Genomic DNA, 24,235 nt, shown 5'->3' on the forward strand with positions numbered 1-24,235 from the left:
CATATGAACTCTCTTTTTATTATTTAGAAAGTGCTTCAGAAATCGATAACATAAATGTCTTGACATTAATTTATAAACCAAAATAAATGAATTGTATAGGTCTAGCCTCCCTATATCTGTGTGTGAAGTTGTTCCATCCTCAAAAACAAAAAACTAATGCCTCTGCAGTCTAGCTGCAGCTTCTAGCAACGGTCTTCTGTTAAAAAAAGGACACTGAATGTCCTGAATGTGGCATCACACACAGGACTTGAGTCTGAACACAGCAGACAACAGGAGTATTTACAATAGCATATACAAACAAAAATACTGCATGTAGGTGCACACTTACATTCTCTGTCTTACTGTTACATAAATCCCATGAATGTATGAGATTAAGTTAGCTTCATTATATCTCAATCAGTGATTAAGTGAATAATACAGTTTCTATCGGGTCACTATCAGCCTGTCACTCATTATTTTCAGGGAGGGGGCGGGGTTTGGAGGAACGGAGAGGAGACGGGGTGTTTCTCAATCGCGAGTAAAGCTGCTTCAGAGCCACTATTTCAAGCATACTACGTCATCGAGTGCCGCCGAAGTACTGTTCCAATCTCCAGTATACTTGGAAATCTACCGAGCCCGGCGTACTCCGTTTGGAGAAATATCGAGTGTGCACATGAGTAGACTTCGCGGTCTTAAAATCCCCACAATGCTTTGCGCACGGACCAATTTCCCCAAATCTGTGGCAGAAGATGTAAGGCGGGCCTCTCATATGACGCACACCTGCACACTTGCTAGCGTGTTCCTCTCTTTGTTTTCCGAATGTCAGGAAGTATTCTTGACTCGCTTCTGAAGCAAGATGCTCGGCAGACATGTGCTACCAAGCAAGCGTACTCGCAATTGAGAAACACCCAGAGTGATCGCGGAAGCTTTTTTCCTCCTGCCTTCACAAACTTTACACACGTATATAATAATATCGTCTGAAAATTGCTAGAGGACATTCATACTCTGCAATCCAAGACTTAATTAAATCCACCAAAACCTGACATGATTGTAACGCGATTATTTTTGAAAAACATAAATCCTTGTGTCTCTGAGCTGCAGCGACACGGAGTGATTCAGAGCGGGTCCTTCTGCTGTTGGTTCTGGACTGGTGTTCTTGTGTTGGTGGATAAAGCAGACTGCTCCGTGTTTGGAGTCGCTGTGCCGCTGTCACTGTTCCCTGATCTCTGCGTCACCGACCGATTTGATATTAAAGTGACAGAAAAAAAAACATTATAGTAAAGCCGCGGCCGGAAAATCAGGAAGCAACGTTACTACGCTATAATCGGTTATCGGTTGTCACTGCATCGATACCGAATCGTCCACGTCCGCATCGCAATGCATCGTAGAAACGATTATTTTCAACACCCCTACAGCAGACCGCAGCAAAGAAGAGTGCACTGGCCACAACAGACTGGTAGAAGATCTCCAGCATCTTGCTGCACACGTCGAAGGATCTCAGCTTCCTCAGAAAATAAAGTCTGCTCATCCCCTTCTTGTACACAGCGTCAGTGTTGATCCTCCAGTTCAGTCCGTTGTCTAATGGCGCGTTTCCACTACAGCGCGGAGCCCCGTTTAAAGGGGACCTATCATGCAAAATGCACTTTTGTACGTCTTTTATACATGAATATGTGTCCCCGGTGTTCCAGGGAACTCACCAAGTGTCAGAAAACACAACCCTCTCTATTTTCCTCCATACCCAAATCTCTAAAAAAGGGGCTGCAACGGATCTGATAAAAACTGATCCAGATTTGAACACTGTCCTGATGTCAGGACAGTGGCGCTACGGCTATTGGGCCAACTCCACCAATCAGGAGGAGACAGCCACGGCCATTGCCGTTCGAAAGCGCTGGAGACGCTGTAGTACATATGCCAGGCCTGTAGATGGTGCTGTTCTCACATAATCTGCCCTTGCAAAAACAGAGCTAAAAAAATGTCAAATTGAGCAAAATGAGGCATGGCTAAAATGCATGATCTGTTTGGTATTTTGAAAAAAAAAAAGTATAAATATGCCTTATATAGGTATGGTCCTATACTATATTATTCAAATATAGCATGATAGGTCCACTTTAAGAGAGCTGTGACGTCAGCGGCCCGTCTTTGGTTGCGTTTCCACTTGGCCTAGTACCGGCTAGCGGGTCCTAATTCACAGTTTTTCTGGCCCCATAAAATCGTGGTTCTAGGGCCAGGAACAACCAGGCTGAGTCGGGCTGAGTATGCTAAACTAGAGAGAGAATCGCTGGCAAGGGGGCTACAACTACAACAAGATGAACATATTTGACCGTGATTTAATTGTAATACACGTTTTAAAATGATGCCGAAGTAACAACATACTGATACTGGTTAGTAAAAACCATGAATTAATGCCAGACAGACGGCAGGTGAAAAACCTTTTTAAAATGCGTGTTTTCTAAATGGAGATTGGCTAAGCTAACGCAATATATGCTCCGACCGTCCACACTCACAACAACGGCCTATACAGACATAAATAAACCAGCGACTGTATTCGCCATGACACAGACAGTCTGTGGTTTGTACTTGTTTAACTTTTGTCTAGTTTCTGAACAGATATGAGGAGCTGTGAGCTCTGAGTGCTAACAGCTAACGGCTGTGTTGTTTTTCTGGGGTTCTCATTGAAGATGACGTCACGGCTCCGCCTACACTGCGTTACTATAGATACTACCCCAGTTCCTAAACTGTAATGGAAATGCGTCATAAAGTGAGCCAGTCCTAACGAGGCCTAGCCATACCGAGCGAGGCCGAGCGAGGCCGTGTAGTGGAAATGCGCCATTAGTGCACTCCCAGGTATTTGTAATCCCAGCGATAGTTTGGATCCTCCTTGTAAACAGGTCTCTTAAGAAAGACATCCCAATTTCAATACCTGTTTAAATTAATTCAACAATAAGATAAATAAAATAAAGTTTTTGGGTTCTGGATTGTTGGTCGGACATTATCTACTATTTCAAATCCGAAAGATAAATCACCCAGTTCTCATTCCAGACTTTCCCCATGCAGACCATTGGTCAGGACCTTTTTGACATCACTTTGTAATGAGCTGGATAGCCCTAAGCGTCAAACTGACTTTCAAACCACGTGTTGTGAATTCAAACAAAACTGCTTGATTAGATTAAGAAAAACATTGGAGTTTGAGCTGGACAATAGTAAGAACCATCACTCCCCCGGCGTAACGGCACACGACAAAAGGCATTTTGCTGAAGTAAGTTCTAGCCAGTTTCTGGAACAGAAGGTGCTCACAGTATGATGGCAGCAGAGATAACATTCCCTAATTCCCTGTGTAGCACAAATTAAACAGCGGGTGATCAGCTTTCCGTGACTGCGGCATTGTCCATGCTTTAGCTACGTTTCGGAACTTCATGCCAATAGTTCAGAAATCATGTCATAAAAAAGTTAAAAACCCTCTCTTACCAGTTTGTCATATATTTCTTTATACAACACCACATGTGTAATTGTTTTATGAACCCCTAAAAACAAGTAAATATTAGTATTTAAATATTGTGCTTGATCATGATTACTCACAGATTATTATTGTGATTAACGCGATTATATGTTTTAATCAATTGATAGCACTATTGACTTTCTTTTTGATTTTACAACATCCTCTAACTTCCAGAGCAGCAGCAGTGAGCATCTATTATTGCTGCTGATGGGTATAGGCCCCAGGCTCTGGAATAGTCTGCCCCTCCATGTGAGGTCGGCCGAGACACTAGGGTTTTTTAAATCCTCACTAAAAACTCACTTCTTCTCCCTGGCCTTCTAGTCAGAGCGGAGCATGACACCTGACTATTCCCTGTGTTTTTGTTTTTTATATTTCTGTTGTAAATTATTGTCTTTTATTGTGATTGTAGTAATGTGTTTTTATTACATGTACATGTTTTGGCTCGACCAAAAATCGCTTTTAAATGTGCTATATAAATAAAACTTGATTTGATTTGATTTGATTGTCTTGGCAGGACTTTAAGAAGCAGAAATATGCAATCTCCCCAGTGATCACAAGGTCATTACTGATCACCGAAATGGAGATACGTCTAATCTACTTTGTTCAGTGCAGACCACTGTAAAAACGGTTCCCAAGTTTCAGGTGGTACAGTAATTTGTCGTTTTTGAGAAAGAAGTCTCATTAAATCACCCATGAGGTTCTTAATCCCCTTGGGGATTAAAGTCAACTTTTTCTTACTACCCTTGATCTGCTCAGAGCAGGAGGGGCTAAGAGTTGCCAGCTTGGGAACAAATCTGCAGACTCAGGTACACTACCAAGCACCAAGCCAAGCTAATGTATGGGAATTGACTGCTCCTTTACTTGCCCTCCAGATCACACCTCCACAGAGACACATTTCACTGACAGCAAGGAGAGACAAGCCAAGCAAAAGTCCTTTCTCGTTGTCAAATGGTCCAGATAAGAGGGAGGCAGGGAAACGGAGAGACATGTTACGTATGCCAACATGTCACGAGTCAACCTGGATAGGCCTGCACTGTACAAGACAAGAGACAAGGTCCGACGAGGGGAGAGTGGAGAGGCCGAGAACTCAACGACCTGAGATCATACCGCTTCAGATTATCTACAGCACAAATGTTACATTTAAATCAGACTTGATGCCCCAAATACAACTGGATTAAAGGTCGATTAGAATCAAATAAAGTGGTATGTTGCTTACGGCTAAATGGAGACATCAAAGAGATGATAAGAAATCATGCCAAATGACTGGTTTAATTGGAATAACTCAGAACGCACGTATAATCTAAAGATTTATTGCAAAGAATGGTATCAAAGGAAATCCACAAGCCTGTCTCAGAGTTTAAAAAAGTTCCCTCATTACCATTTGACATCTGGTTGGTTTAATCTGCGTACATTACATTAATTGCGAGTTTCAGCATGTAACTTCAGATTATGTCTTAAATGGAAACCTTCTGGCATTCTCATGGTGAAGATAAGACAAGACCCCTGGAAGTCACTGCTATCTCCCTACTAGTAATTAAAATATATTGTCTAGGTTTGAAACTTGGTATCCATCTTTTTATCTAACTCTCTAAGAGTGAATAAGAGCATTTCCCAAATGTCGTTCTTTTCCTTTAAGACTACATTTGAATTTAAGCCCTTTCAGACACAACCTGGTTTGAACTACATGCGCCACAAGTTAGAGAGAAAAGAGTCAAATGGCCAGCTTTAAAAAAAATTCACAGCAGCATTTTGTGAACATTGATAAACAGCTACCTGTTAAAACACACCAGATATGCCCACTTGACTGGAAATGTGTCTCAGGGCAATACAAGCGCAAACTTGGGTTGTAGAGTTCAGGTAATTCAGACACACAGACAGTTCTTTTTTCTTCCTGCCGTGCCTTCAGGCTGCATTGTTTCTATTGCCATTGCAGGTATTCGTCACAGTCTTTGGGTGTGAGCCTGCCAAGCAGCGTGCTGTGTCCGCGCTTTGCTCAACGCATGATATTGTAAATAATGTGTCTGGAAGGGCCTTAAGCCAGCCACATTTTAAAATGTCCAATTTGTACATGTTTTGGCCCTGTGTCAAGGATAACAACCAGTCTAAGACACAGTCAAGGGTGAGCAGTAGGGTTAAGAAGCCACCTTTCTTCCAAATGTCTTTCAATGTCTTTCATCTTTGCAATTAGATAACAGTGGTTTGATTGCAGGAATTCTGTTAGTGTCAAGATTTATAGATTAATACTTGAAAATAATGGTTAAATTACTGTGACAGCGAGTGATTTTTTAAGATATTTGATAATGATATCACAAGAGATTGTTCATGACCGTTATTTCCATAATTGATCTTCACAATTTGTTTTTGGGGATGAAAAATATCAGGGAAAGTGTTGCTCTGCAAGAGCTTCCAGCCACTGTTGGCTCCCATATTCCCCATTGTGGGTGGGGAAGCCTCACAATCTAGGATCTGCTCTAGGATTGTGTTTAACTGCGCTGGAAGACTGGGGTCATAGCCTCAGGGCTAAGTATAGTGTGTGAAGCTACTATCAAAGGTCTCTAAAACACGGTCTTTGAACTTGTTTTACGGAGTAAAAATTCACCATACAACACTAACTCATTAACAACCAGCTATTAGAAACAGACTTGAACAGAATCAGAAACCAGGAGGTACCTGGGACAATCTTAAATAGACAAGGCACCAATCCTAGAATGCAATCCTAGACAACTTCTTCAAAAAGGTTGCAGTATCTCTTCTTTGTGGGAACACTCATCTTTTAACAAAGGCTGCTATTCAGTTGTCACACTTTGACAACGTTTAATAAGTCTGTTTGTTAAGAAGAAACTGCCTATGTGTGTCTATAAATGTAAGTGTAAGTTTTGTTGAAGCTGAGGTCCAAAGTATAATCATTGCTAAGGGAGATTGTCCTGGTCATCTTTTGCTCGAGCAGTTTCAGCTCTTTAATCAAGGTGAGTTTCAGGAAAACCAAAATACATACTTGCCCTTTTTTAATGCTGTAACTCTGTACAATACCAATCACATTGTGCAATTTAAATGTAAATGTTAATTTAAAAGTGTGTTGTCATTTGTGGGAAAGGTTTGATTCTCGTGTGTTATCACTGATATGTTCATTATAAAGTTAACGTCATATCCACTTGTTGTACTTTGCTTTATATATTAAACTAAGTAAATTCATACAGTCTAATTAAGGTTCTGTCTAGGTTGAAGGCAGAGGTAAAAAGTACGATAAGTTATAGACTGCCGAAAGTCTTGTCTAAGTTCTGTATACACTGTAAGTATAAGTAATGAACTTAAAAAACATAGTTATTACAACAGCAAGCTACACATGGCTCCTGCAGCCTCTTTAACCCTCTAATACTTTTGCCACCAAGTAATACTGGCGGTTGTTACATAACAATAGAGGGCTGAACATAAGAATATTAAGACCGAGGGAAGTAGGTTAACAGTGCTGGTCTCCCATGACTTTATAAGAATGAGAGCTAATTCACTGAAGAGGCTTTGACAGAAAAAAAAGACCTTACAATCTGAAGCTCTACATTCCAAGTAAGAGCCACAGCATACAGACGCTCCATTGGCTACAACAGCACTTCTTCTCATGATACAGAAGTAGAAGTTAAGAAGGGGGAATGATTGTCTTTCGGCAAAACAATAATAATAATAATACAGTAAACTACCTTTTAGGCACAAATTCACAAACGTACTCTTTGAAGTATTAACATTATATATGCATAACTAATTGCACTGGTGAAATGTAGTGAAGTACATTTAATCCAGTACTGTACTTAAAGGTCCCATGACATGACCATTTCTACTGATCATAATTCCATTGTTGAGGTCCACTAGAATAGATTTACATTGTGCAATTTTCCAAACTCACATTGGTTTTCTCATACAGCATCTCTGTATAGTATGTGTATTCACTGAATTTCACTCTCTGTCCTAAACGCCTTGTTGGAGCTTCTGCCCCCCCCTCCCTGTGAGCCCAGTGTGCTCTGATTGGTCAGCTCGCCCACTGGCTCGCTGCTGCGTGGAGCTGACAGTGTGAGCTGGCTTACTGGTGTGGTTTCCTGCTTGCTGCGAGACAGCGAGACATCGCGAATGGACGCGGGAAAGGGGGGGGGGTGCTGAAGGGGCTGCGAGGCTCCACTAGCACCCGCATCCACCCCCCCCCCCCCCCCCCCCCCGCACCCCCAAACGCGGCGCACCGTATAAGCGCGTCACAGTTTCGCCGCGCTGCGAGGCTCCACTAGCATCCCCCCCCACCCAGCGCGTCACATTTTCGCCACTAAAAGAGGGTGTGTGTGTGAGGAGCTCCACGGAATGGTCCATTGGGTCCATTTGGGTATGGACATGTCACCATACCCAGGAAGAAAACAATGGAAAAATAAAAATCTCCAACGAGGCGTTTTGGGGCAGCATAGACAGGTCTTTTCTGTGTTAGAGTTTTACTCGCTACAGGGTGTACTTTGAGGGTTTGTGACTTTGCAGACCGTTTACATGCAGAAAAACCTTCATAACACACAAGGGGACGGGTAATAACCGGAAAAGCATGACATGGGACCTTTAAGTACGATTTTGGGGTACTTGTACTTTACTTGAGTGTTTTTATTTGAGCCAATATTGTACTTTCTACTCCAATACAATTATTTGACAAAGTTAGGTACTATTTACTTTACAAATTAGGATTATTAGCTAATATCAATATATCAACAAGCTGATAAATCAACCATGATATATAATTATAGGTTAAGATGTCCAGTGGTGGTAGAAAAGAAAGTAATTAAAAGTACCTCCATCTTTACCTGCTGTGATGAACACATTACGCAGCAATAATTATACTCCAGTAATTTATTGATTCCAAAATGGGACATATCGCACAATAAGAACTTTTACTTTTGGAACTTTAGTTCAAATTGATGCTAATACTTTTGCACTTTTACCTTGTAGGCCTACGACATTAAATCCAGGACTTTTACTTGTAACAGAGTATTTTTACAATGTTGTATTTCAACTTTTACTTAAAATATCCGAGTACTTCTTCCACCTCTGACTAATGGCCAGCTAAAATGTCCCAAGAATATAGTTTATTAATTTAAAGGTTAATATGACATAGCTTAGCTTTAGCATAATCATGTTCAACTACATTTAAAGTCCATGGCTTGATACCACAAATTACACACGATGTTAAAATTGCCTACATTTCAGGAGCGATGCTCTTTGACGTTATGATTAATGTGTTTTATGTAACAATAAGCTATTTTTTCTGCTTTGAAAAGTAGTTGAAAAGACGTGCATATAAACCCACGGAACACACGATAAGACATGTTTCTCTGAGTGGACAGGGGACAGCCTGGAAGGTGACACAAGCAGGGAAAGATGAGTCATAATATCAGAAGTAATACTTGTCAAAGAGAGAAGCAAAAAGAAAGCGGAATGAGGAGCTTACATTGACTGCTGTAGAGTGGAATGTCTCCGCGGTGTGTGTCTGTCAGGATGTTGCTATCCTCCCCGGCTGCTGCATTCAGGTTCAGAGTGTCTGCTCCAGCAGTCTGCCGCATCTACAGCATCGCTGCCCAGCCGAGAGCAGAGCAGAGAGCAGAGCCGAGAGGGCGGGTCGGGGGAGCCGGGCAGGATGGATGGACATGGACGAGGGACGCTTAACTGTACAGACCCGGTTGTCAGTGACGGGTCACATGGGCAAGAAAAGGCTCTTCTGCTTCGTAGAAATGTGGATTTCTGCTGTTATAATCTTTATCATGGGTGACAGGTGTAGGCTTAAATGTTTATGTAACCCACATTTCTATAACCTGAAGGCTTTTTTCCCACCTATTTATATTCCAAAGTGGACAAAGTTAAATAATGTTAAACCTAAATTAAGGTATGGTATTATTACTGCTATTATTAATTCTTATTCATTCACTTTTAATATATGTACAAAAATATAACACTAATCATTTATTTATTTAAATATATTAAAGTTGTCAATTGGTCAAGCGAGATTAATGCAACGGCAATTTGAACAGATGAGTGATAATCCATTCTTGACTTTATAGAAAGAGTAGTTTCGCAAAATTAATAAATAGCACATTTTTTTTTTTTACAAGGCTTACAGAGCAAGATCAATACACTGAAAATGATTGTGAGGTGCGTTTGAAAGTCTAGAAATAGCTAGTGCTTGGACCTGGAGTCAAGGTTTTTTGTTTGGTTTTGTTTTTTGGACTGAATTTATTAACCTATGAAAAATGTGCCATCAAACTACAATTTGCTATCAGTATAACCCTTAAACTGCTCACGTTTAGAAATTCTAATTTGTTTTTAATGTATTATTCCCTAAATATATTGTCTTAAAACTTGAATAGCATATGTATACAGCAGAACTATGGCAAAGAAACATGTTAACATGTAAACATCATGTTTATTTTGCTTTGACACATCCTGTGAAAATTGGAGACACTTTTGAATTCCTCAGAGTCTTGGGGGAAGTGACAAGTATGGCAACAAGCAGCAACTCGTCAACAAGGACTGCATATCTCAGAGACTGAATCTACCGCTACATATGTACATGACGTGTCCAGACTTGAAAAGGTACACACCAATACAATGTATAGATTGACACTATTATCTCTGTTACTCACCCCCTCTTGTCTGTCATCCATCTCTGACTGCCCCCCACACATGCCAGAGGGGAGGAATTCTCGAGTGAACACACCTGGTGTCAAACACATGATGGGTCACTTCACAATAGTTGTTCCACACACACGTCTGTTATGGATGGTACATCTTCATACCGGATAGAAAAAGGTTTGAATTCAGTGTTTCTAGTCAAATGCCCATAGAGTAAGATGTGACAGTTAGACTAATTTAAACAAGTCTTCCCTCCCAGAAACTTCCAAAGCGACACATACTGTATGAGCGTTTTTTCGGGATTGGGATTATTGCTTTTTGAAGCGAGCTGGATTTTGGCATCATTCCTTTCTGAAAGCCATCGTGGTTCCTTTCTTCTTCTTTTTTTCAGGATGCCGGGTAACTAGGTTTACTTGCAAAAAAATAGCTAGAATAATGACAGAATACAATTTAGGATTTATATAGCAGAATGAACTTTTGACATCACACCAATATAATATAATTTGGCAGAATGGTCGTCCTATAAATGTGTCGTTGTCCGAAACGACTTAAGTAAAGTACAAGCACTGTACCTCTAATTTGTAGTTAATAAAGTACTTCCTTAGATACATTTCAACACTATAACCAGTTATACTGTAGATAAAACTGTCTTTAGGGGTATTGTAACACAAACAAACTTAGATAACTGCAATGATGCTTTAATTTTTCTTATCTAGCAAGAACATTTAAAACTATAACTGGACTTTGTTTTTTCTCCCTTTAATATGCTTTACCCCAGTAGTCTCACAATCTCTACAGATCTCTACATTTACATAACAGTTGATTTGTGGAGCTCAAAATGGAGGTCGAGTTCTAAGATGGGCACTTTCCGACGAATGAAGACATCTCTGGGTACAGATTTGGCACCTGATGCACCTCTCTGGAGGACAAAGGCAGTGGCAGGACCCTTTTGGGAGGACAAAAGACCATGGCTGGACCCTAGTGGAGGATGAATGCCATGACGGGATACCAGTATACAGGATAAAGGATGTGGTGGGGGACATTCTGGAGGACAAAGGCCTGTTAACCACTAACTGAAACAGGACCATGCAGTTGGAAGTCAGGACTGCCTCATCTTAGCCAGGCGAGGTCAGAACTGCCTTTGATCAGAAGAACCACTGACTGAACAGCATGAGCAGTTGTCGGTTGGTTTATTTACAAGAAGGCTCAGAGTCTGGCAGAAATGTATTTAATGTAATAAATGTAAAGCTGGTTATATCTCTCACAGGCTCCGCCCTCTACTGGACTCTATGGGTACTCCCCTCGATCCTATCATGCAAGCATTCCTTCACTGAGACTTTTCTAGACGTAGCCGGCCCCTGGGCGGGCCTACCTGAATGCGAGCGCATCTCACCGCATAAGAGGAGGCCTCGCCTCCTCACTGCCATCCCTTTCTCTTCAGCAAGGCAGTGAGTAACTGAGTGAAGATAGACGGACAAAGAACTCTTTTTACAAAGAAGCATAAGCGAAGAAACAATGGACTCACCTGTGGAGCGCCCCTGTCCTTCGTGTCCGGGCTCCATTGAAGGTGACGACCCCTATGGCCGATGTATCGAGTGCCTGGGGTCCGACCACGCGGCGGCCAACCTGGCTCCGACCATAGTCTGCAGCGCCTTTCGTCTGATTCCTCGCTCCAGCCGCCATCAGAGGTTGGCGCTGTTTGAGGGGTGCTACATCTCGCCGGTGGAGCACCCAGAGCTCGAAGTGGTGGAGATGGAGGACCTCGAGCAGGGAGTGCCCTTCGTCTTCGCCATCCCAGCGGCCCGGACGGGTCGGAGAGAGGGACGATGATGATGACACCTCGTCGTCCGAGATCTCCGGTGACCACCAGGAAGGCCATCAGCAGAACAGGTCTGCACGACAGGACTTCTCGGCGGTGATGGCTATGGCGGCGGAGTGTGCAGGCTTGCCACTCCCCTCACCGTTGCCACAGAGGCCGGTGAGCCGCCTGCGTCAGGGCTTTTACGGCCCGGCCCGTCCAGCACAGCCGGCCTTCGTTTCTCCCCCCCTGCCAGACATCTGGCGGTGTGTGCAGGCCACGTGGTGGCAGCCACTGAGAACGAAGGCCCCGGTGGCTACCCGACACGAGCTATGGCTGTGTTAACAGCCTTATTTAACGGCGTAAGTGTGGAGGACATATGCACGGCGGCATCTTGGTCAACGCCAGGCCCCTTCATAAAGTTTTATCTCTTGGACATGTCTGGCTCCTTTTCATCGTCTGTGCTTGCTGGGGCTACGCAGGACTGGTGAGGAAGGAGGGGGGGTTGTGGGTAAGTGGGCATCTGACCCCCTCCCCCGGACGTAATGCGCTTACGCGCACATGGACCCATAGGGGTTGGAGGACTCTTTTTCCCCTGCTTTAGGGCAGGAGGGGGGAGTCCTCCACGTTATAGCACACCTCCGCGGGGTAAGCGCGTCAGGGTGTGCTCTGTCAGCCGCAGCCTCTTTTTCTCTCCACGGTTACGACCGAGGGAGAGGTGAGTGGGGAGCAGCGGCTGCTAACCAGAAAGCCGGTCAGAAACAGTGAGATGGAGCAGTGTTGTTGTGGGAGACAACGCGTATATACATCGGGCTGTGAGAGATATAACGAGGGGTTACGTATGGTAACCCTTGTTATATAAACACAGGTGGAGCCCTCTACCTCTGGGGCCCTTTCTGTCCTATGCTGCTTGCTGAAGAGAAGTAAAGGATGGCAGTGAGGAGGCGAGGCCTCCTCTTATGCGGTGAGATGCGTGCGCATTCAGGTAGGCCCGCCCAGGGGGCGGCTACGTCTAGTAAAGTCTCAGTGAAGGAATGCTTGCATGATAGGATCGAGGGGAGTACCCATAGAGTCCAGTAGAGGGCTCCACCTGTGTTTATATAACAAGGGTTACCATACGTAACCCCTCGTTATAACAGGTAAACATGAATCTGAGGGAGTAGGCTGATAATGCATTTGACACAGGTAGATGGAATCAGGGCAGGGCAAATAATCAGAAAAAGGCGGGATAACACAAGACAGGAAGAGATCCTGACATGACACAATGGCCGTGTCTCAATTCAGGGGCTACACCCTTCGGAGGCTGCATTTGTAGAACACATACGTCACTTCCGCCGAAAAAAAAGACGAGACTCCTCCGAATGCGGCCCACGAATGCGGCCATATTTTCCCAGATTTGAAGGATACATCTGATGTATCCTCCGCGGTCTAGGATGAAGTGAGTTTTTTTCAAATTAAATGGCTGTCCGGTCTCCCCAGCAGAGTGGATTTAAAAGCAGCAGCAAGCGGAGGAATCACTAATAAATGTGAGTATTGGGTTTTAACCTACTTTAAATTAACTAACGTCACACACGTCAAACCCAAGGGAAATTAAAACGTACATTTTCGTTAAATAATACGGATAAATACGTGACGTTAGTGACGCTAACTAGCTAGCTGGACGTACTGCACTGTTGTTCACACTTATTCTTAATTCAATTCAGAAGTTTACTAAAGTCATGCAGAGATCTTGGCTCTGTTATAGATAAGTTATACTTTATATTACATAAATAGACCAAAGTGAAAACATTTAGACCTGTATAGCCTACAGTACGGTGGGATTTATAAAATGCTACCCTGACCTGTAGCTGCTGTTTGCTTTATTTATTTCTCTGACATTTTGCAATGTTTTACTGTTTATTAAACTTTGGGACAACATTACAACCTTTTTATTCAGCTCATGCTGCTTTGAAGTAGGGCTAAAAGAAAAGCCTATTTTAAATATTTCCACCAGATCCGATCATCTTTTATTTAGGTTGAAGTTTATTTAATTTATCCAAATCCCATAATAATAATAACACAATCAAAAATAGACCGCAGCCTTTTGCTTGATTTTTGTTTTTGCAGTGCTGTCAAAGGGATGCAAGTGTGACTGTCATTTCATCTCTTTAGTTTTTTAAAAACCAAAACAGTACATAATTTTAAATACATTTTGCAATAATATTTTTGCAACCCTCTGTTTAATATGATTAATTGACTTTTTTATTTTCCTCTTGTTTTTCTCTGTAATTAGGACAATTCTGGAGAAACAGATCTGCTGGAGAAGGACCCCTAATCTGAAAAGTGCACAGCGGATCATCAGGACAGAGCTGCCATCCACCTGGACACCCCGAGGTGCTGGAGAAAGCAAAACGGCGATCAGGAACATCCTCCACCCAGACCTCTGCTTACTGCCGTCCTACAGACTTGTGTCTTAGTTTCAGAATTTGATTTTGTATGTGTCCTTTCTTTTAATAGATATTTAACGATTATAGCTTGAGTCTGTCTGATTCCCCAAACAACTGCTTCTATATACTTGCTGCACATATAATACAAATAAACAACTCGATAAACACACTTTTGCTGATATTTGTTTAACTGATGGTGATGTTAAATAACATGATTGATTTCCTCTGTCTCAATGATGAAAGTTATAATAATAGAAGACATGAAGCTGCAGAGAGAGGATGGATATATTCTTACCTCTACTCTGTGATAAGATGAAAATACAAAATTAAATTAAAATAGTAATTGTTAAACACATTGTTTATTTCATTTACTGAGGTTTTAACCATTATTTCCAACATGTGTAAGCAGTGGAATAATAGGATATCTCTAGGTCATTAAACTGTCTTAAGTTCAGTTTAATTTTATTAATACAAAAAATAGGTCATAGAAAATGTTTAATTGTGTATTTCAGCAGAGCGGGGGGTCACGGTGGTGCTGGACCTGGAGGTGCTGACCCGGTCAGTAGGACATCATCTGGGCTGGTTTAGGGGAAGAAGGAGAATATAAACTGTTATAATCACAGCTATTAAGATTAGAACACTAATATTGTTAAGAATCAATCTATACAACATGCTTTTGTTCATTTAAAAAAACATTGTTTTATTAGTACAGAAAAATTAAGACTTATTTTAAATATGAAATAATATGATTAAATTACATCAGCTATATATAATTTACTTGTTAACTTACTAATGTAACATTACTGGGGGTTAAAGGAACAGCTTAATCTTATTTACCTGGCCATGGTCCTCTTTATTTCATCGCCGTCGGTGATCTCCAAAAAATGGTTAAAGTTAAAAAGTTAAAGTAAAGTACGTTTCTGGATCCTTTTCAGCTGAGTTAGCTTGTAAGCTAATTTGCTAGCAGGCTGCTGGAGCAGCGCAACCAGCAGCCTGTGCATCACGTGACCTAAATACGAAGCGCTCCGTAGGCTAGACCGTCTCATTTCGTAGGCCGCTCGGTCCAGCCTACCCGGGGCCTTTCTTATTTCTCTAATTTCCCCTCCTCGACTCCTCGAATCCTCGGTCCTCCGGTAGTGACCCGGAAATGGTTTTCAGCGCGCCATGTTGAAGGACATCTCATTTCTCTCTCAGGGGTGTCAAACTCAAATACACAGTGGGCCAAAATAAAAAAATCGCTACTAGTCGAGGGCCGGACTGGTTCAATGTTTATTGCAAAACTTATTGAAATGAACTTATTGCACATATTAAACCTGGAACTAACAAAGCTTAAATTATTGCCTATAAAAACAACATTAAACATTAAATAATCAGTTGCATTAATTTCTTATGGCTCTATCTGCAGCTTTTCCGGAGTCATTTCTTATGATTTCATTTTTCCACAGGCCAACAACAGCTTCAAAGAAACAATTTCCCTCAAAGAAAAAACCAAACATGCCCTGTTGTCTCAAGAAAAAAAGTGCAGAAGGAAACATCCATTAAACTCAGTTTGCTGCTCTGTGATGCTATAGTTCAAGCCAGATACTTGGCATCTCATCTTGGGTGCAAGTTCATAAATGTTTGGCTCAGGCTCTGAGCTGAGGAAATCCTCAGGATTGAGTGAAGGTGTGCGTGCAATATACCGGCGGGCCAGATCTAATAGTAATTAAAAATTATCCTGCGGGCCGAAATTAAATCCACCAAGGGCCTGATTTGGCCCCCGGGCCTTGAGTTTGACACATGTGCTCTAAAAGCTCTAAATGCACATCGAGGACCGAGGATCGAGCGTCGAGGAGGCTCTCTGGAGGAGCTATAATCGAGGATACACTGATGGGTCCTCCACGGTCCTCCACGGCTCCTCCGTGGATGCATTTCCGGCAACAGTGATGTTTAAAAGAGTCGTGACGCACGGCCGGACTTATCTCAGCCAATGACAGCTCTGCATGCATCCGCTGGATATTATTTTATTAACTGCTTTCATCGCGACGTGATGTTTACACTGAGAACAGCTGTGAGGTCCGTGCAGAAAGCAGAGCAGTGTGTATAGTATATATCACTCAGTATAATTATATATTATATATTATAATGGTCAGCTGCAGCTCACAGAATCAGCCCCCTGCAAAAACAGTGCTGGAAACAGCACATGGAGCAAAATGAGGCATGGCTAAAATGCATGATCTGTTTGGTATTTTGAAAACAGAAACGTATAAATATACCTTATATAGGTATGGCCCTACAATATATCATTTAAATATAGCATGATAGGTGTCCTTTAAGCATTTGAAAAGTTGACTATCAACATATCTGTTATTTTGAAGAAACATACAATGCCAAAATGATGTCTGGAACTGGGTACTGGTACATTTACTTAATTAAAAGGAGCTGATTTATTCTTCCACCACTGATAAATTATGGTCAAGGCTAGACTGTGACCACCTCATCTATATTCTGGGTCTTTAAAAAGCTTCTAGCTTGACAGCTCTGAGTACTAACAATAGCCTTGTGTGTTGTTTATGTTTACACTGCTTACTGAGTGGATTTGGAGGGAGGCTTGAAGGGACATGCAGTGTTTCCATCTAGGCAACTTTCTCAAACCTGTAAGGGATCTTTGGAGCTAATGCTGTTTTTATTGAAAGATTGCAGTAACAATTGGCTCGGTTCTGCTTGGATAATGTTAGATTACTCTTTGATATTTGTTTTTCACTGTTTACACTTTTTCTCACCTCTAATGCTTACATGCTTGAACTAATGTCAGATCCTACAGAGTACAACCACACACATTTGTTTTTAAATGGGGGAGTGTTCTTTGCAAAAATGCCCTGATTTTTCTTCACAGTGTTGAAAGGTATAAAGGTGCAATTTGGGCAATCTTACAGTAGTGTATGCACATCAGTGTTCAAAATCATTAACATAATAAGGGGAAGCTTATATACTTTATGAAATTTGAAAGCTACATAATTACAATCTCAGTAATTTAATTAATTGTCAGTTTTTAGAGTCTACAGTAAAATGAAGTCCTTTAGGTGAAATACGCGTATTCACTTTATGTCAGGCATTATTATCTTAACAAATAACAATTTTTTTTAGACCCTTCATGTTCAAATTAAACAAACAAGTTATAACCTGTTAATTAGCAGTAGTGTAAAAGTAAGTAGATTTACTCAAGTACTGTACTTTACTTGAGTAATAGTGTACTTTTACTCCACTACATTTATTGTATAACTAGTTACTTTGCAGATTTGCATTAATGATGTGGAATATAATCAACACTTGAATCAGACCAGCTTTGATAACACTTTAATGCATCATAATAAAACATATAATATTATTCTGAAATGGGCCAATCTGCATAAAGAGTACTTTTGGTATTTAAAGTATATTTTGATGCTAATACTTGTGTATTTTACTCTGGTACTTATACTTTTACTTAAGTACAGATCTGAGAACTTCTCCCAACTCTGTTAATTGGTGACAAGACGATGGTGGGTATTGCCCAGCAGCCTTCTTGAACTCCTATGTCAAAGGTGAAATCTTGTTCCTTCCAATCCTACATCTTGTGTAGTACATTTGTCTGCTTATATCTCCTGGCTCCCTCTTGTTTTCTTTGTACTCCATGGCTCTGCATTAGATGTTGTTCCCCATTCATTTAATAAACAGGATTTGCACATTTGGTTCCCTATTTCGACCACCTTTTGGAGAAATAACCAAGTTAGTTTTATTTCTAAATATTAGATATCAAATGTCTCAGGTCAGTGTGACATACAGAGCACTTGTATCAGTATTAAGTCAAACACTCATAACCATTTGAATCTGATATAGTGCTTTTAACTTATGAGGACATGTTTACTTGGTCTATCTCAGAGAGCGCCAGATTTAGAGATTTTACCTGAAGGACCACTTGAGTTTGAAAAGGCGGGCACAGGTTCAAGTATTCAAATGTCATTACACCCTGATAATGTTGGGTCTTACAGCTACTTGCTTTAATAGAAAAATCACAAGGGCATTGGGAAAACTGCCTTAGTTTGATAGACAACAACAACAACAACAACAATAATAACATATTAGATACAGATAAACATTGCCTATTAACTGTCCCTTCAATAAAATATCTTCTGAGATCTCCTTAGGTTATACTGAAATCTTCAGAAGGTATACAGAGACATCTGCTGGCAAAGCACATCAACAACATGGTGGGAGTGAAGAATGTTAATTGTGTTACAGTTTGATGCTAACACATGCTAACCTATTGCACTACAGTCATGTTATATGTGTGTTTCTGGTAAAGATAAAATAAGTTGTTTGCCCTTGCCTAAAGTTTGATTTACAAAGACACAAATATATACTGGCTTTGATGTATTGTGGATAGATTGATACAACCTGGCAGAGAAAAGCAACAGGGTCCTTAATAATGAAAACAAAAAACAACAACATTTTAAGCTTTTTTATTGTTAATCTGTGAGGTTTTCTTGTGAAAAATATGACTTCTCTCCCAGTCATATTTGTCAATATGAGTCAAAGACTTTTCTCCCTTCCTTCACAGTTCTTTATTTTTTTACCCACAGTGAGCCTACTACGCGGTGAGGAGAGCATCTTGACAGATGATGCAACATATTTGAAGGTCATTGTTCATTGTAAAGTTTGCAGTGCAAACATGATTTCATAACGTAACTTCAAGGTGACATTTGAGTTGGCTCTACGGAACTATAATCAGGCTTTTTCAATCTGATAAATTAAGTTTACTCTGTTCCAGTATATAAACAGGGACGACTAACAGTGAGTGCAGTACAGTGCTCACTCTCAGCCATGATGATCCCTGTTGTGCTCTCTGCAGCCCTGCTGCTGCTGCTTCCTGGGATTCTGACTCAAAGTAAGCTTCAGGACAATTTATAAAACTTTATCCAAAATAATTGTGATTATTTACATTTTAAATACATTTTCCTCTGTTTTATTGCAGGTTTTAGACAGGTTCCCATTGATGTGGTGGTGGAGAACAGCTTGCATAACATTAAACCTCTGACCTTCAGCACACATGTGGCTTACAGAGGGATCCTGCTGGGTGCGCTGAAGGGACTCATGGACACGAATGCAAACTTTAAGTAAGATCGTAAAATCAGTTGTTGACTTTAGGAGGAACTCTAATAAACTCGGACAACCTTGACTGTGTTCCGATCCTCAGAGACTTATCTTGCGGTTGTTGTGGTTCAACCTGAACGCTTCTGTGATGCTCATACTGTAGTAGCAGCAGCTTTTTTCAAATACTCCAAGTAACTTAATTGATAGTTGTCAATTCTGTTTGGTCCTGCAGGTTCACATACTCAGATAATCCAAACTTTGGCCCGTACCTGGAAAGTGTGAATGGGGTGGCTGGAAATGATAAAGACCATACATACTGGCAGCTGCTGGTCAAGACTGCAGATGGTAAAGTCATAATACCGGACGTTGGTAAGTCTACTATTCAAGTGTCTGTCGATTACCCTTTCTTAAGATGTGACTTTACTTTAAATCAGATTATAATACACTTTATGTCTCATTATTTTGTATAGGCATCGGATGTTACATTCCCAAAGCCAATGAGCAAATCATTCTGACATTTTCGAAGTGGTGAAGATTCAGCAGCCACTGTTGGAATTGATTGTTGGACAATAAGTGATCAATCCCACAAAATGTTTCTGTATAAAATGCTTAATGCTTATATCATCCTAATAAAAATATTCATGTGTTGTCATTCCTTTTATTTCCTTTTTTTTTTGGTTTTAATGTTTTTCAAAGGGAAATTAAAAATAGTGTCAGCTGTCAACGTGTTTTGACAAAAGGCCTATCAACTCTTTACAGCACATTTTTTAATACAATGAGCATCACAAATGGAATTCCATTCAATTGTCTCAAACATTTTGACCAACAATGTGATTCTACAGTAAACCATCTTTGGAAATGTCCCAAAAAACAAGTTTACCCTTTGTTTTATAGAGTTGGTGATTTTGTTAGTCCATGTGTTAATGATGTGTCCCTTTATCTTGTCCTTTCAATTCAATTACATTCGCTTTAATGGCATGAACAGCATTGCAGTTTAAAGAGGACATAATTTTGTTCACTTTCAGGTACATATTTGTATTTTGTGTCTCTACTGTGACATGTCTCCATGCTTCAATGTTCAAAAAACTCTTTATTTTTCTCATACTGCCTGTGCTGCAGCACCTCTTTTCACCCTCTGTCTGAAACCAGAGTCCAGTCTGCTCTGATTGGTTAGCTGGCAGACTCTGTTGTGAATGGTCAACCGCTTAGAGATGTCTCGCCCCTTAGCCTATCAACATCAATGTGTAGAAGCGCTAGCCTATAGAAGCGAGAGTGTTACATAGTGATGTCATTATGCCCAAAAACCTATATAACACACCAAAGGAAAGGGACAACCCCAAAAAGGGCCTCTTTAAAGAATAGTATAAATGCGTAACTAATACACTAGCATATGTGTTACGCTCACCGGGAGCTACAGGAGTGAACTCACAATGCTGAACACAGGACGATGAAACAGAGCTTTTGAGGTAAAAAAGGTTTATTAACCAAAAACCCTATAATTGAGTCAAACGAGGGATTTAATATCCTATTAACCCAAGGCCAGGGTTTGTCAACTGAGGAGGTGCGGAGATGCACGGAGGTACACTGGCGAGGTGAACCGAGGAACCAGAGCTGGCGAGAGTTGACCGGTTGGAGCTGGTGTGCGTGGAAGCACGGAGGTACACTGGCGAGGAGAGCCGGGGATCCAGAGCTGGCGAGAGTTGACAGGTTGGAGCTGGTGTGCGTGGAAGCACGGAGGTACACAGACGAGAGGAACGTGGCTGGATGTGGCAGGCAGAGGAGTAGGCAGATGGATTCTGACGGAGAACACAAAGATTAGATTTGGCAGGAACACTGAGAGTTAGTTTAACCATAAACTACATGTACCAAGTCGAATTACCAGCGAGGTGAAACGACGAACTGGTGAATACTGGATGAGAGAACCGGGTATATAAGCAGGTGAAGGTGAGTAGTTGTAATCAGGATGATGAGCAGCAGCTGCGGAGGTGAGTTGGCGGGAATCAGAAGTGGGTCAGCCACACCCAGCCAGGGAGACAGACACACAGACAGACAGAACGAACATAACAAACATAAAACAAAGAAGAGAAGAAGGAGGGAGATACTGCAAATCCTCACACTATGTTATCTATCCAAGAGCAATATATTGTTAAACATAGCATAACCAATTTCAAAATACTGACAGTTTATTGCATTACCTTTATTTTTCCTGTTTCCTGATTCTACCTGCTTACAGTAGTAAGATTGTTGTCGGAGCGTCGATTGCATTTCTGTCAACATTTCTAAAAGTGAATGAAGCCTCTTTACCTTATAGAATGTGTATATTGATGATGGTTTGAAATGTAATTTATAGTGGGCAGTGTGTAAACAAGAATTTGTCCTGAACTAAATCAAAGCTCAATATAAGTTTTTAAAAGGATATAATATTATATGACCGAAAAACAGGAAGACCTTTTTGCTGTCATTTCGACAATAGAAAACAGTATTGTCCAAAAATGACTTGAACAGTAGCATCTATACAAATAGTATCAACGACACCACAATTATTATTCTTGAAACATTTTATTTTAACAGAAAATGTGTCTTCTATGAACGAATAACTACATTTATTCTTGATTAATTAAGAAATAGAAAGAGTCTTAACATTAACAAAGACTTACAGTAAGTAGCCACAGATATTACATGCTGTTACACTTGCATCGTGTTCTGTCAGAGACAGTTTCCTTAATTACCCAAACATTAACCAACAATTATATATCAGTATTGTGTTGCCATCTGTAAGTGGTGACCTTCATATTGTTTAGGAAATGTTGAACAGGATGAATGCCAACAATGGTGTGCATGATGTTTTCCTCGTTCTGAAACCTTTCTGGAAATGATGCTAATGTTCCAAATTACATAATACAATGGTGTTCGTGCATGAGGGACAATTAAGGAAAAAGTTCTCTTCACACAGATTTGAATGCTGTAAGGGATATTTTATTGTTTGTTTCCTGGTACAGAAAGATTCACACAAAGCATGTTCAAGTGAGTATAGTGTTATGTAATCCCACTGCCTGAGTAATAGGAAAGAAGAAATATTTGATTACAAGCAGAACATTTAAAGTGAAGGTGGATTCCCATGAGACCATCAAAAAGTCAAGACATCGTAATGCGAACCCCTCTTTTGTTTACATTAGGGGTTATGTATCAAGCTGTTATTTATATCTGAATGTATGAAATACATAATAATACAGTTGAATCTGGCTTTGATCTTATGATGATTTCCAGTGGCGTCGGATCCTTTAGTACTCCTTAAAATTCAGGATGATTTGGTCATTTTCACTCGGAATGAAAGCTCCAATACCTGCAAACAAAAATATGATATAAATTGATTTTGAATATGATAGTGGAAGTTGACTTTAAAAAGACAAAAAGCAGCTTGACTCACCAACATTAAGTGTGATGGTTTCGTTGGCTTTTTTGACCAGCAGCTCCCAGTAAGTGCGGTCCTTTGTACTGCCTTTCAAACCATTCACACTCTGCAGATATGGGCCGTAGTTGGGAATCCTCGGTGTAGGTGAACCTGCAGGGACGACAGGACATATCTCAATGAAGGACATGGAATACACAACATTATTATATATCTGTTTAGATAATTGCTTTTGACAGAGAAAACAGTGGTGAGTTAAACATTTTATGGTGAAAAGTAAGAAGAGTCGTAGAAGTATGAAGTATCAGTGCTTCAAAATTGTGCTTAACTACATTACTTGAGTGAATGTTCTTTGTTACATTCCACCACTGGTTATAATTGAAAAGGGCTCGATTCGTGCTTAAAGCTGATGTGATGATCTTACCTAAACCCTTTGTTTGTTTCCTGCAGTCTCCTCATTCCTCCCAGTAAGATTCCTCTGGAAACCACACACGTGCTGTAGGTCTTGTTGGGAGCGTTGGTTACAGAGTTTGACACCAGGATGCTGAAGGGAGATACACAATCTTGAAAAAATGAAGTCATAGTTAGTACACAATCTAACAAGAGAATACACAACATACAGGAATACAAAATGTATTGTTTTTAATGGCCAGAATCAGAAACCCTAACCCTACTTCCCGTATCAAGGAAATATCTAAACAGCGGCAGAAGTACAGTGCAGATAAAAAAAAGGAAAAAGAGTAGATTTATATATTCAATAAAAAGGCAAGCTCATGTTATAACAAATACAAACAAATGAGCAAAAACAAATGACTTAACAAGGGTGAAAGTAGTATTTAAAAAGTAAATCAATATATAAAAGTATATTGAGCCGGAAACGTTAACAAATTGTAAAGTAATAAAGTGTTAACTGCACATAATAAGTGTATAAAGAAGTGGTATTGCATACACTTTTATATTGACAGGAACTGTTATTGCACATCAGTGATATTAAAGTATTTGTTGATGTGGTCCTTTAATAAAAACATGACAAATGATTTTTTTCTGCAGCTCTTACTTGGAGTTGGTGCAACTTCAGCTGAAATACTTTCAGTTGAATTGCTTTCAGCTGAAATACTTTCATCTGAATTGCTTTCAGCTGAAACACTTTCATCTGAATTGCTTTCAGCTGAAACAATTCCATCTGAATTGCTTTCAGCTGAATCACTTTCAGGTGAGTCCTTTCTAGCTGGGGCCCCAGGAAGCAGCACCAGCAGCAGCAGAGCCACAGAGAGGAAAGCAGGGGTCATCATTCTGACGTCGGACTAAACCTGAGAAATAATGCAAATATCATTACAAATGCCAAGATCTTTCCCAAAAACAGAACCACCTTG

The 24,235-nt window shown here is 40.6% G+C and overlaps 1 protein-coding gene across 1 annotated transcript in view; it reads right to left on the bottom strand.

Moving 5' to 3' along the window:
- Positions 1-22,407: 22,407 nt before the first annotated feature.
- Positions 22,408-24,235, bottom strand: part of LOC117468739 (transcobalamin-1-like) — a 44,313-nt gene continuing 42,485 nt past the window's right edge. The window contains exon 5 of the mRNA XM_034112988.1: positions 22,408-22,796. Within this exon, the coding sequence (XP_033968879.1) occupies positions 22,735-22,796 (62 nt within the window). The 3' untranslated portion in view covers positions 22,408-22,734. The remainder of the gene's footprint in view (positions 22,797-24,235) is intronic.

This window comes from Trematomus bernacchii, unplaced genomic scaffold (genome assembly GCF_902827165.1).
Source record: "Trematomus bernacchii unplaced genomic scaffold, fTreBer1.1, whole genome shotgun sequence".
In the NCBI taxonomy this organism is placed as follows: Eukaryota; Metazoa; Chordata; class Actinopteri; order Perciformes; family Nototheniidae; genus Trematomus; species Trematomus bernacchii.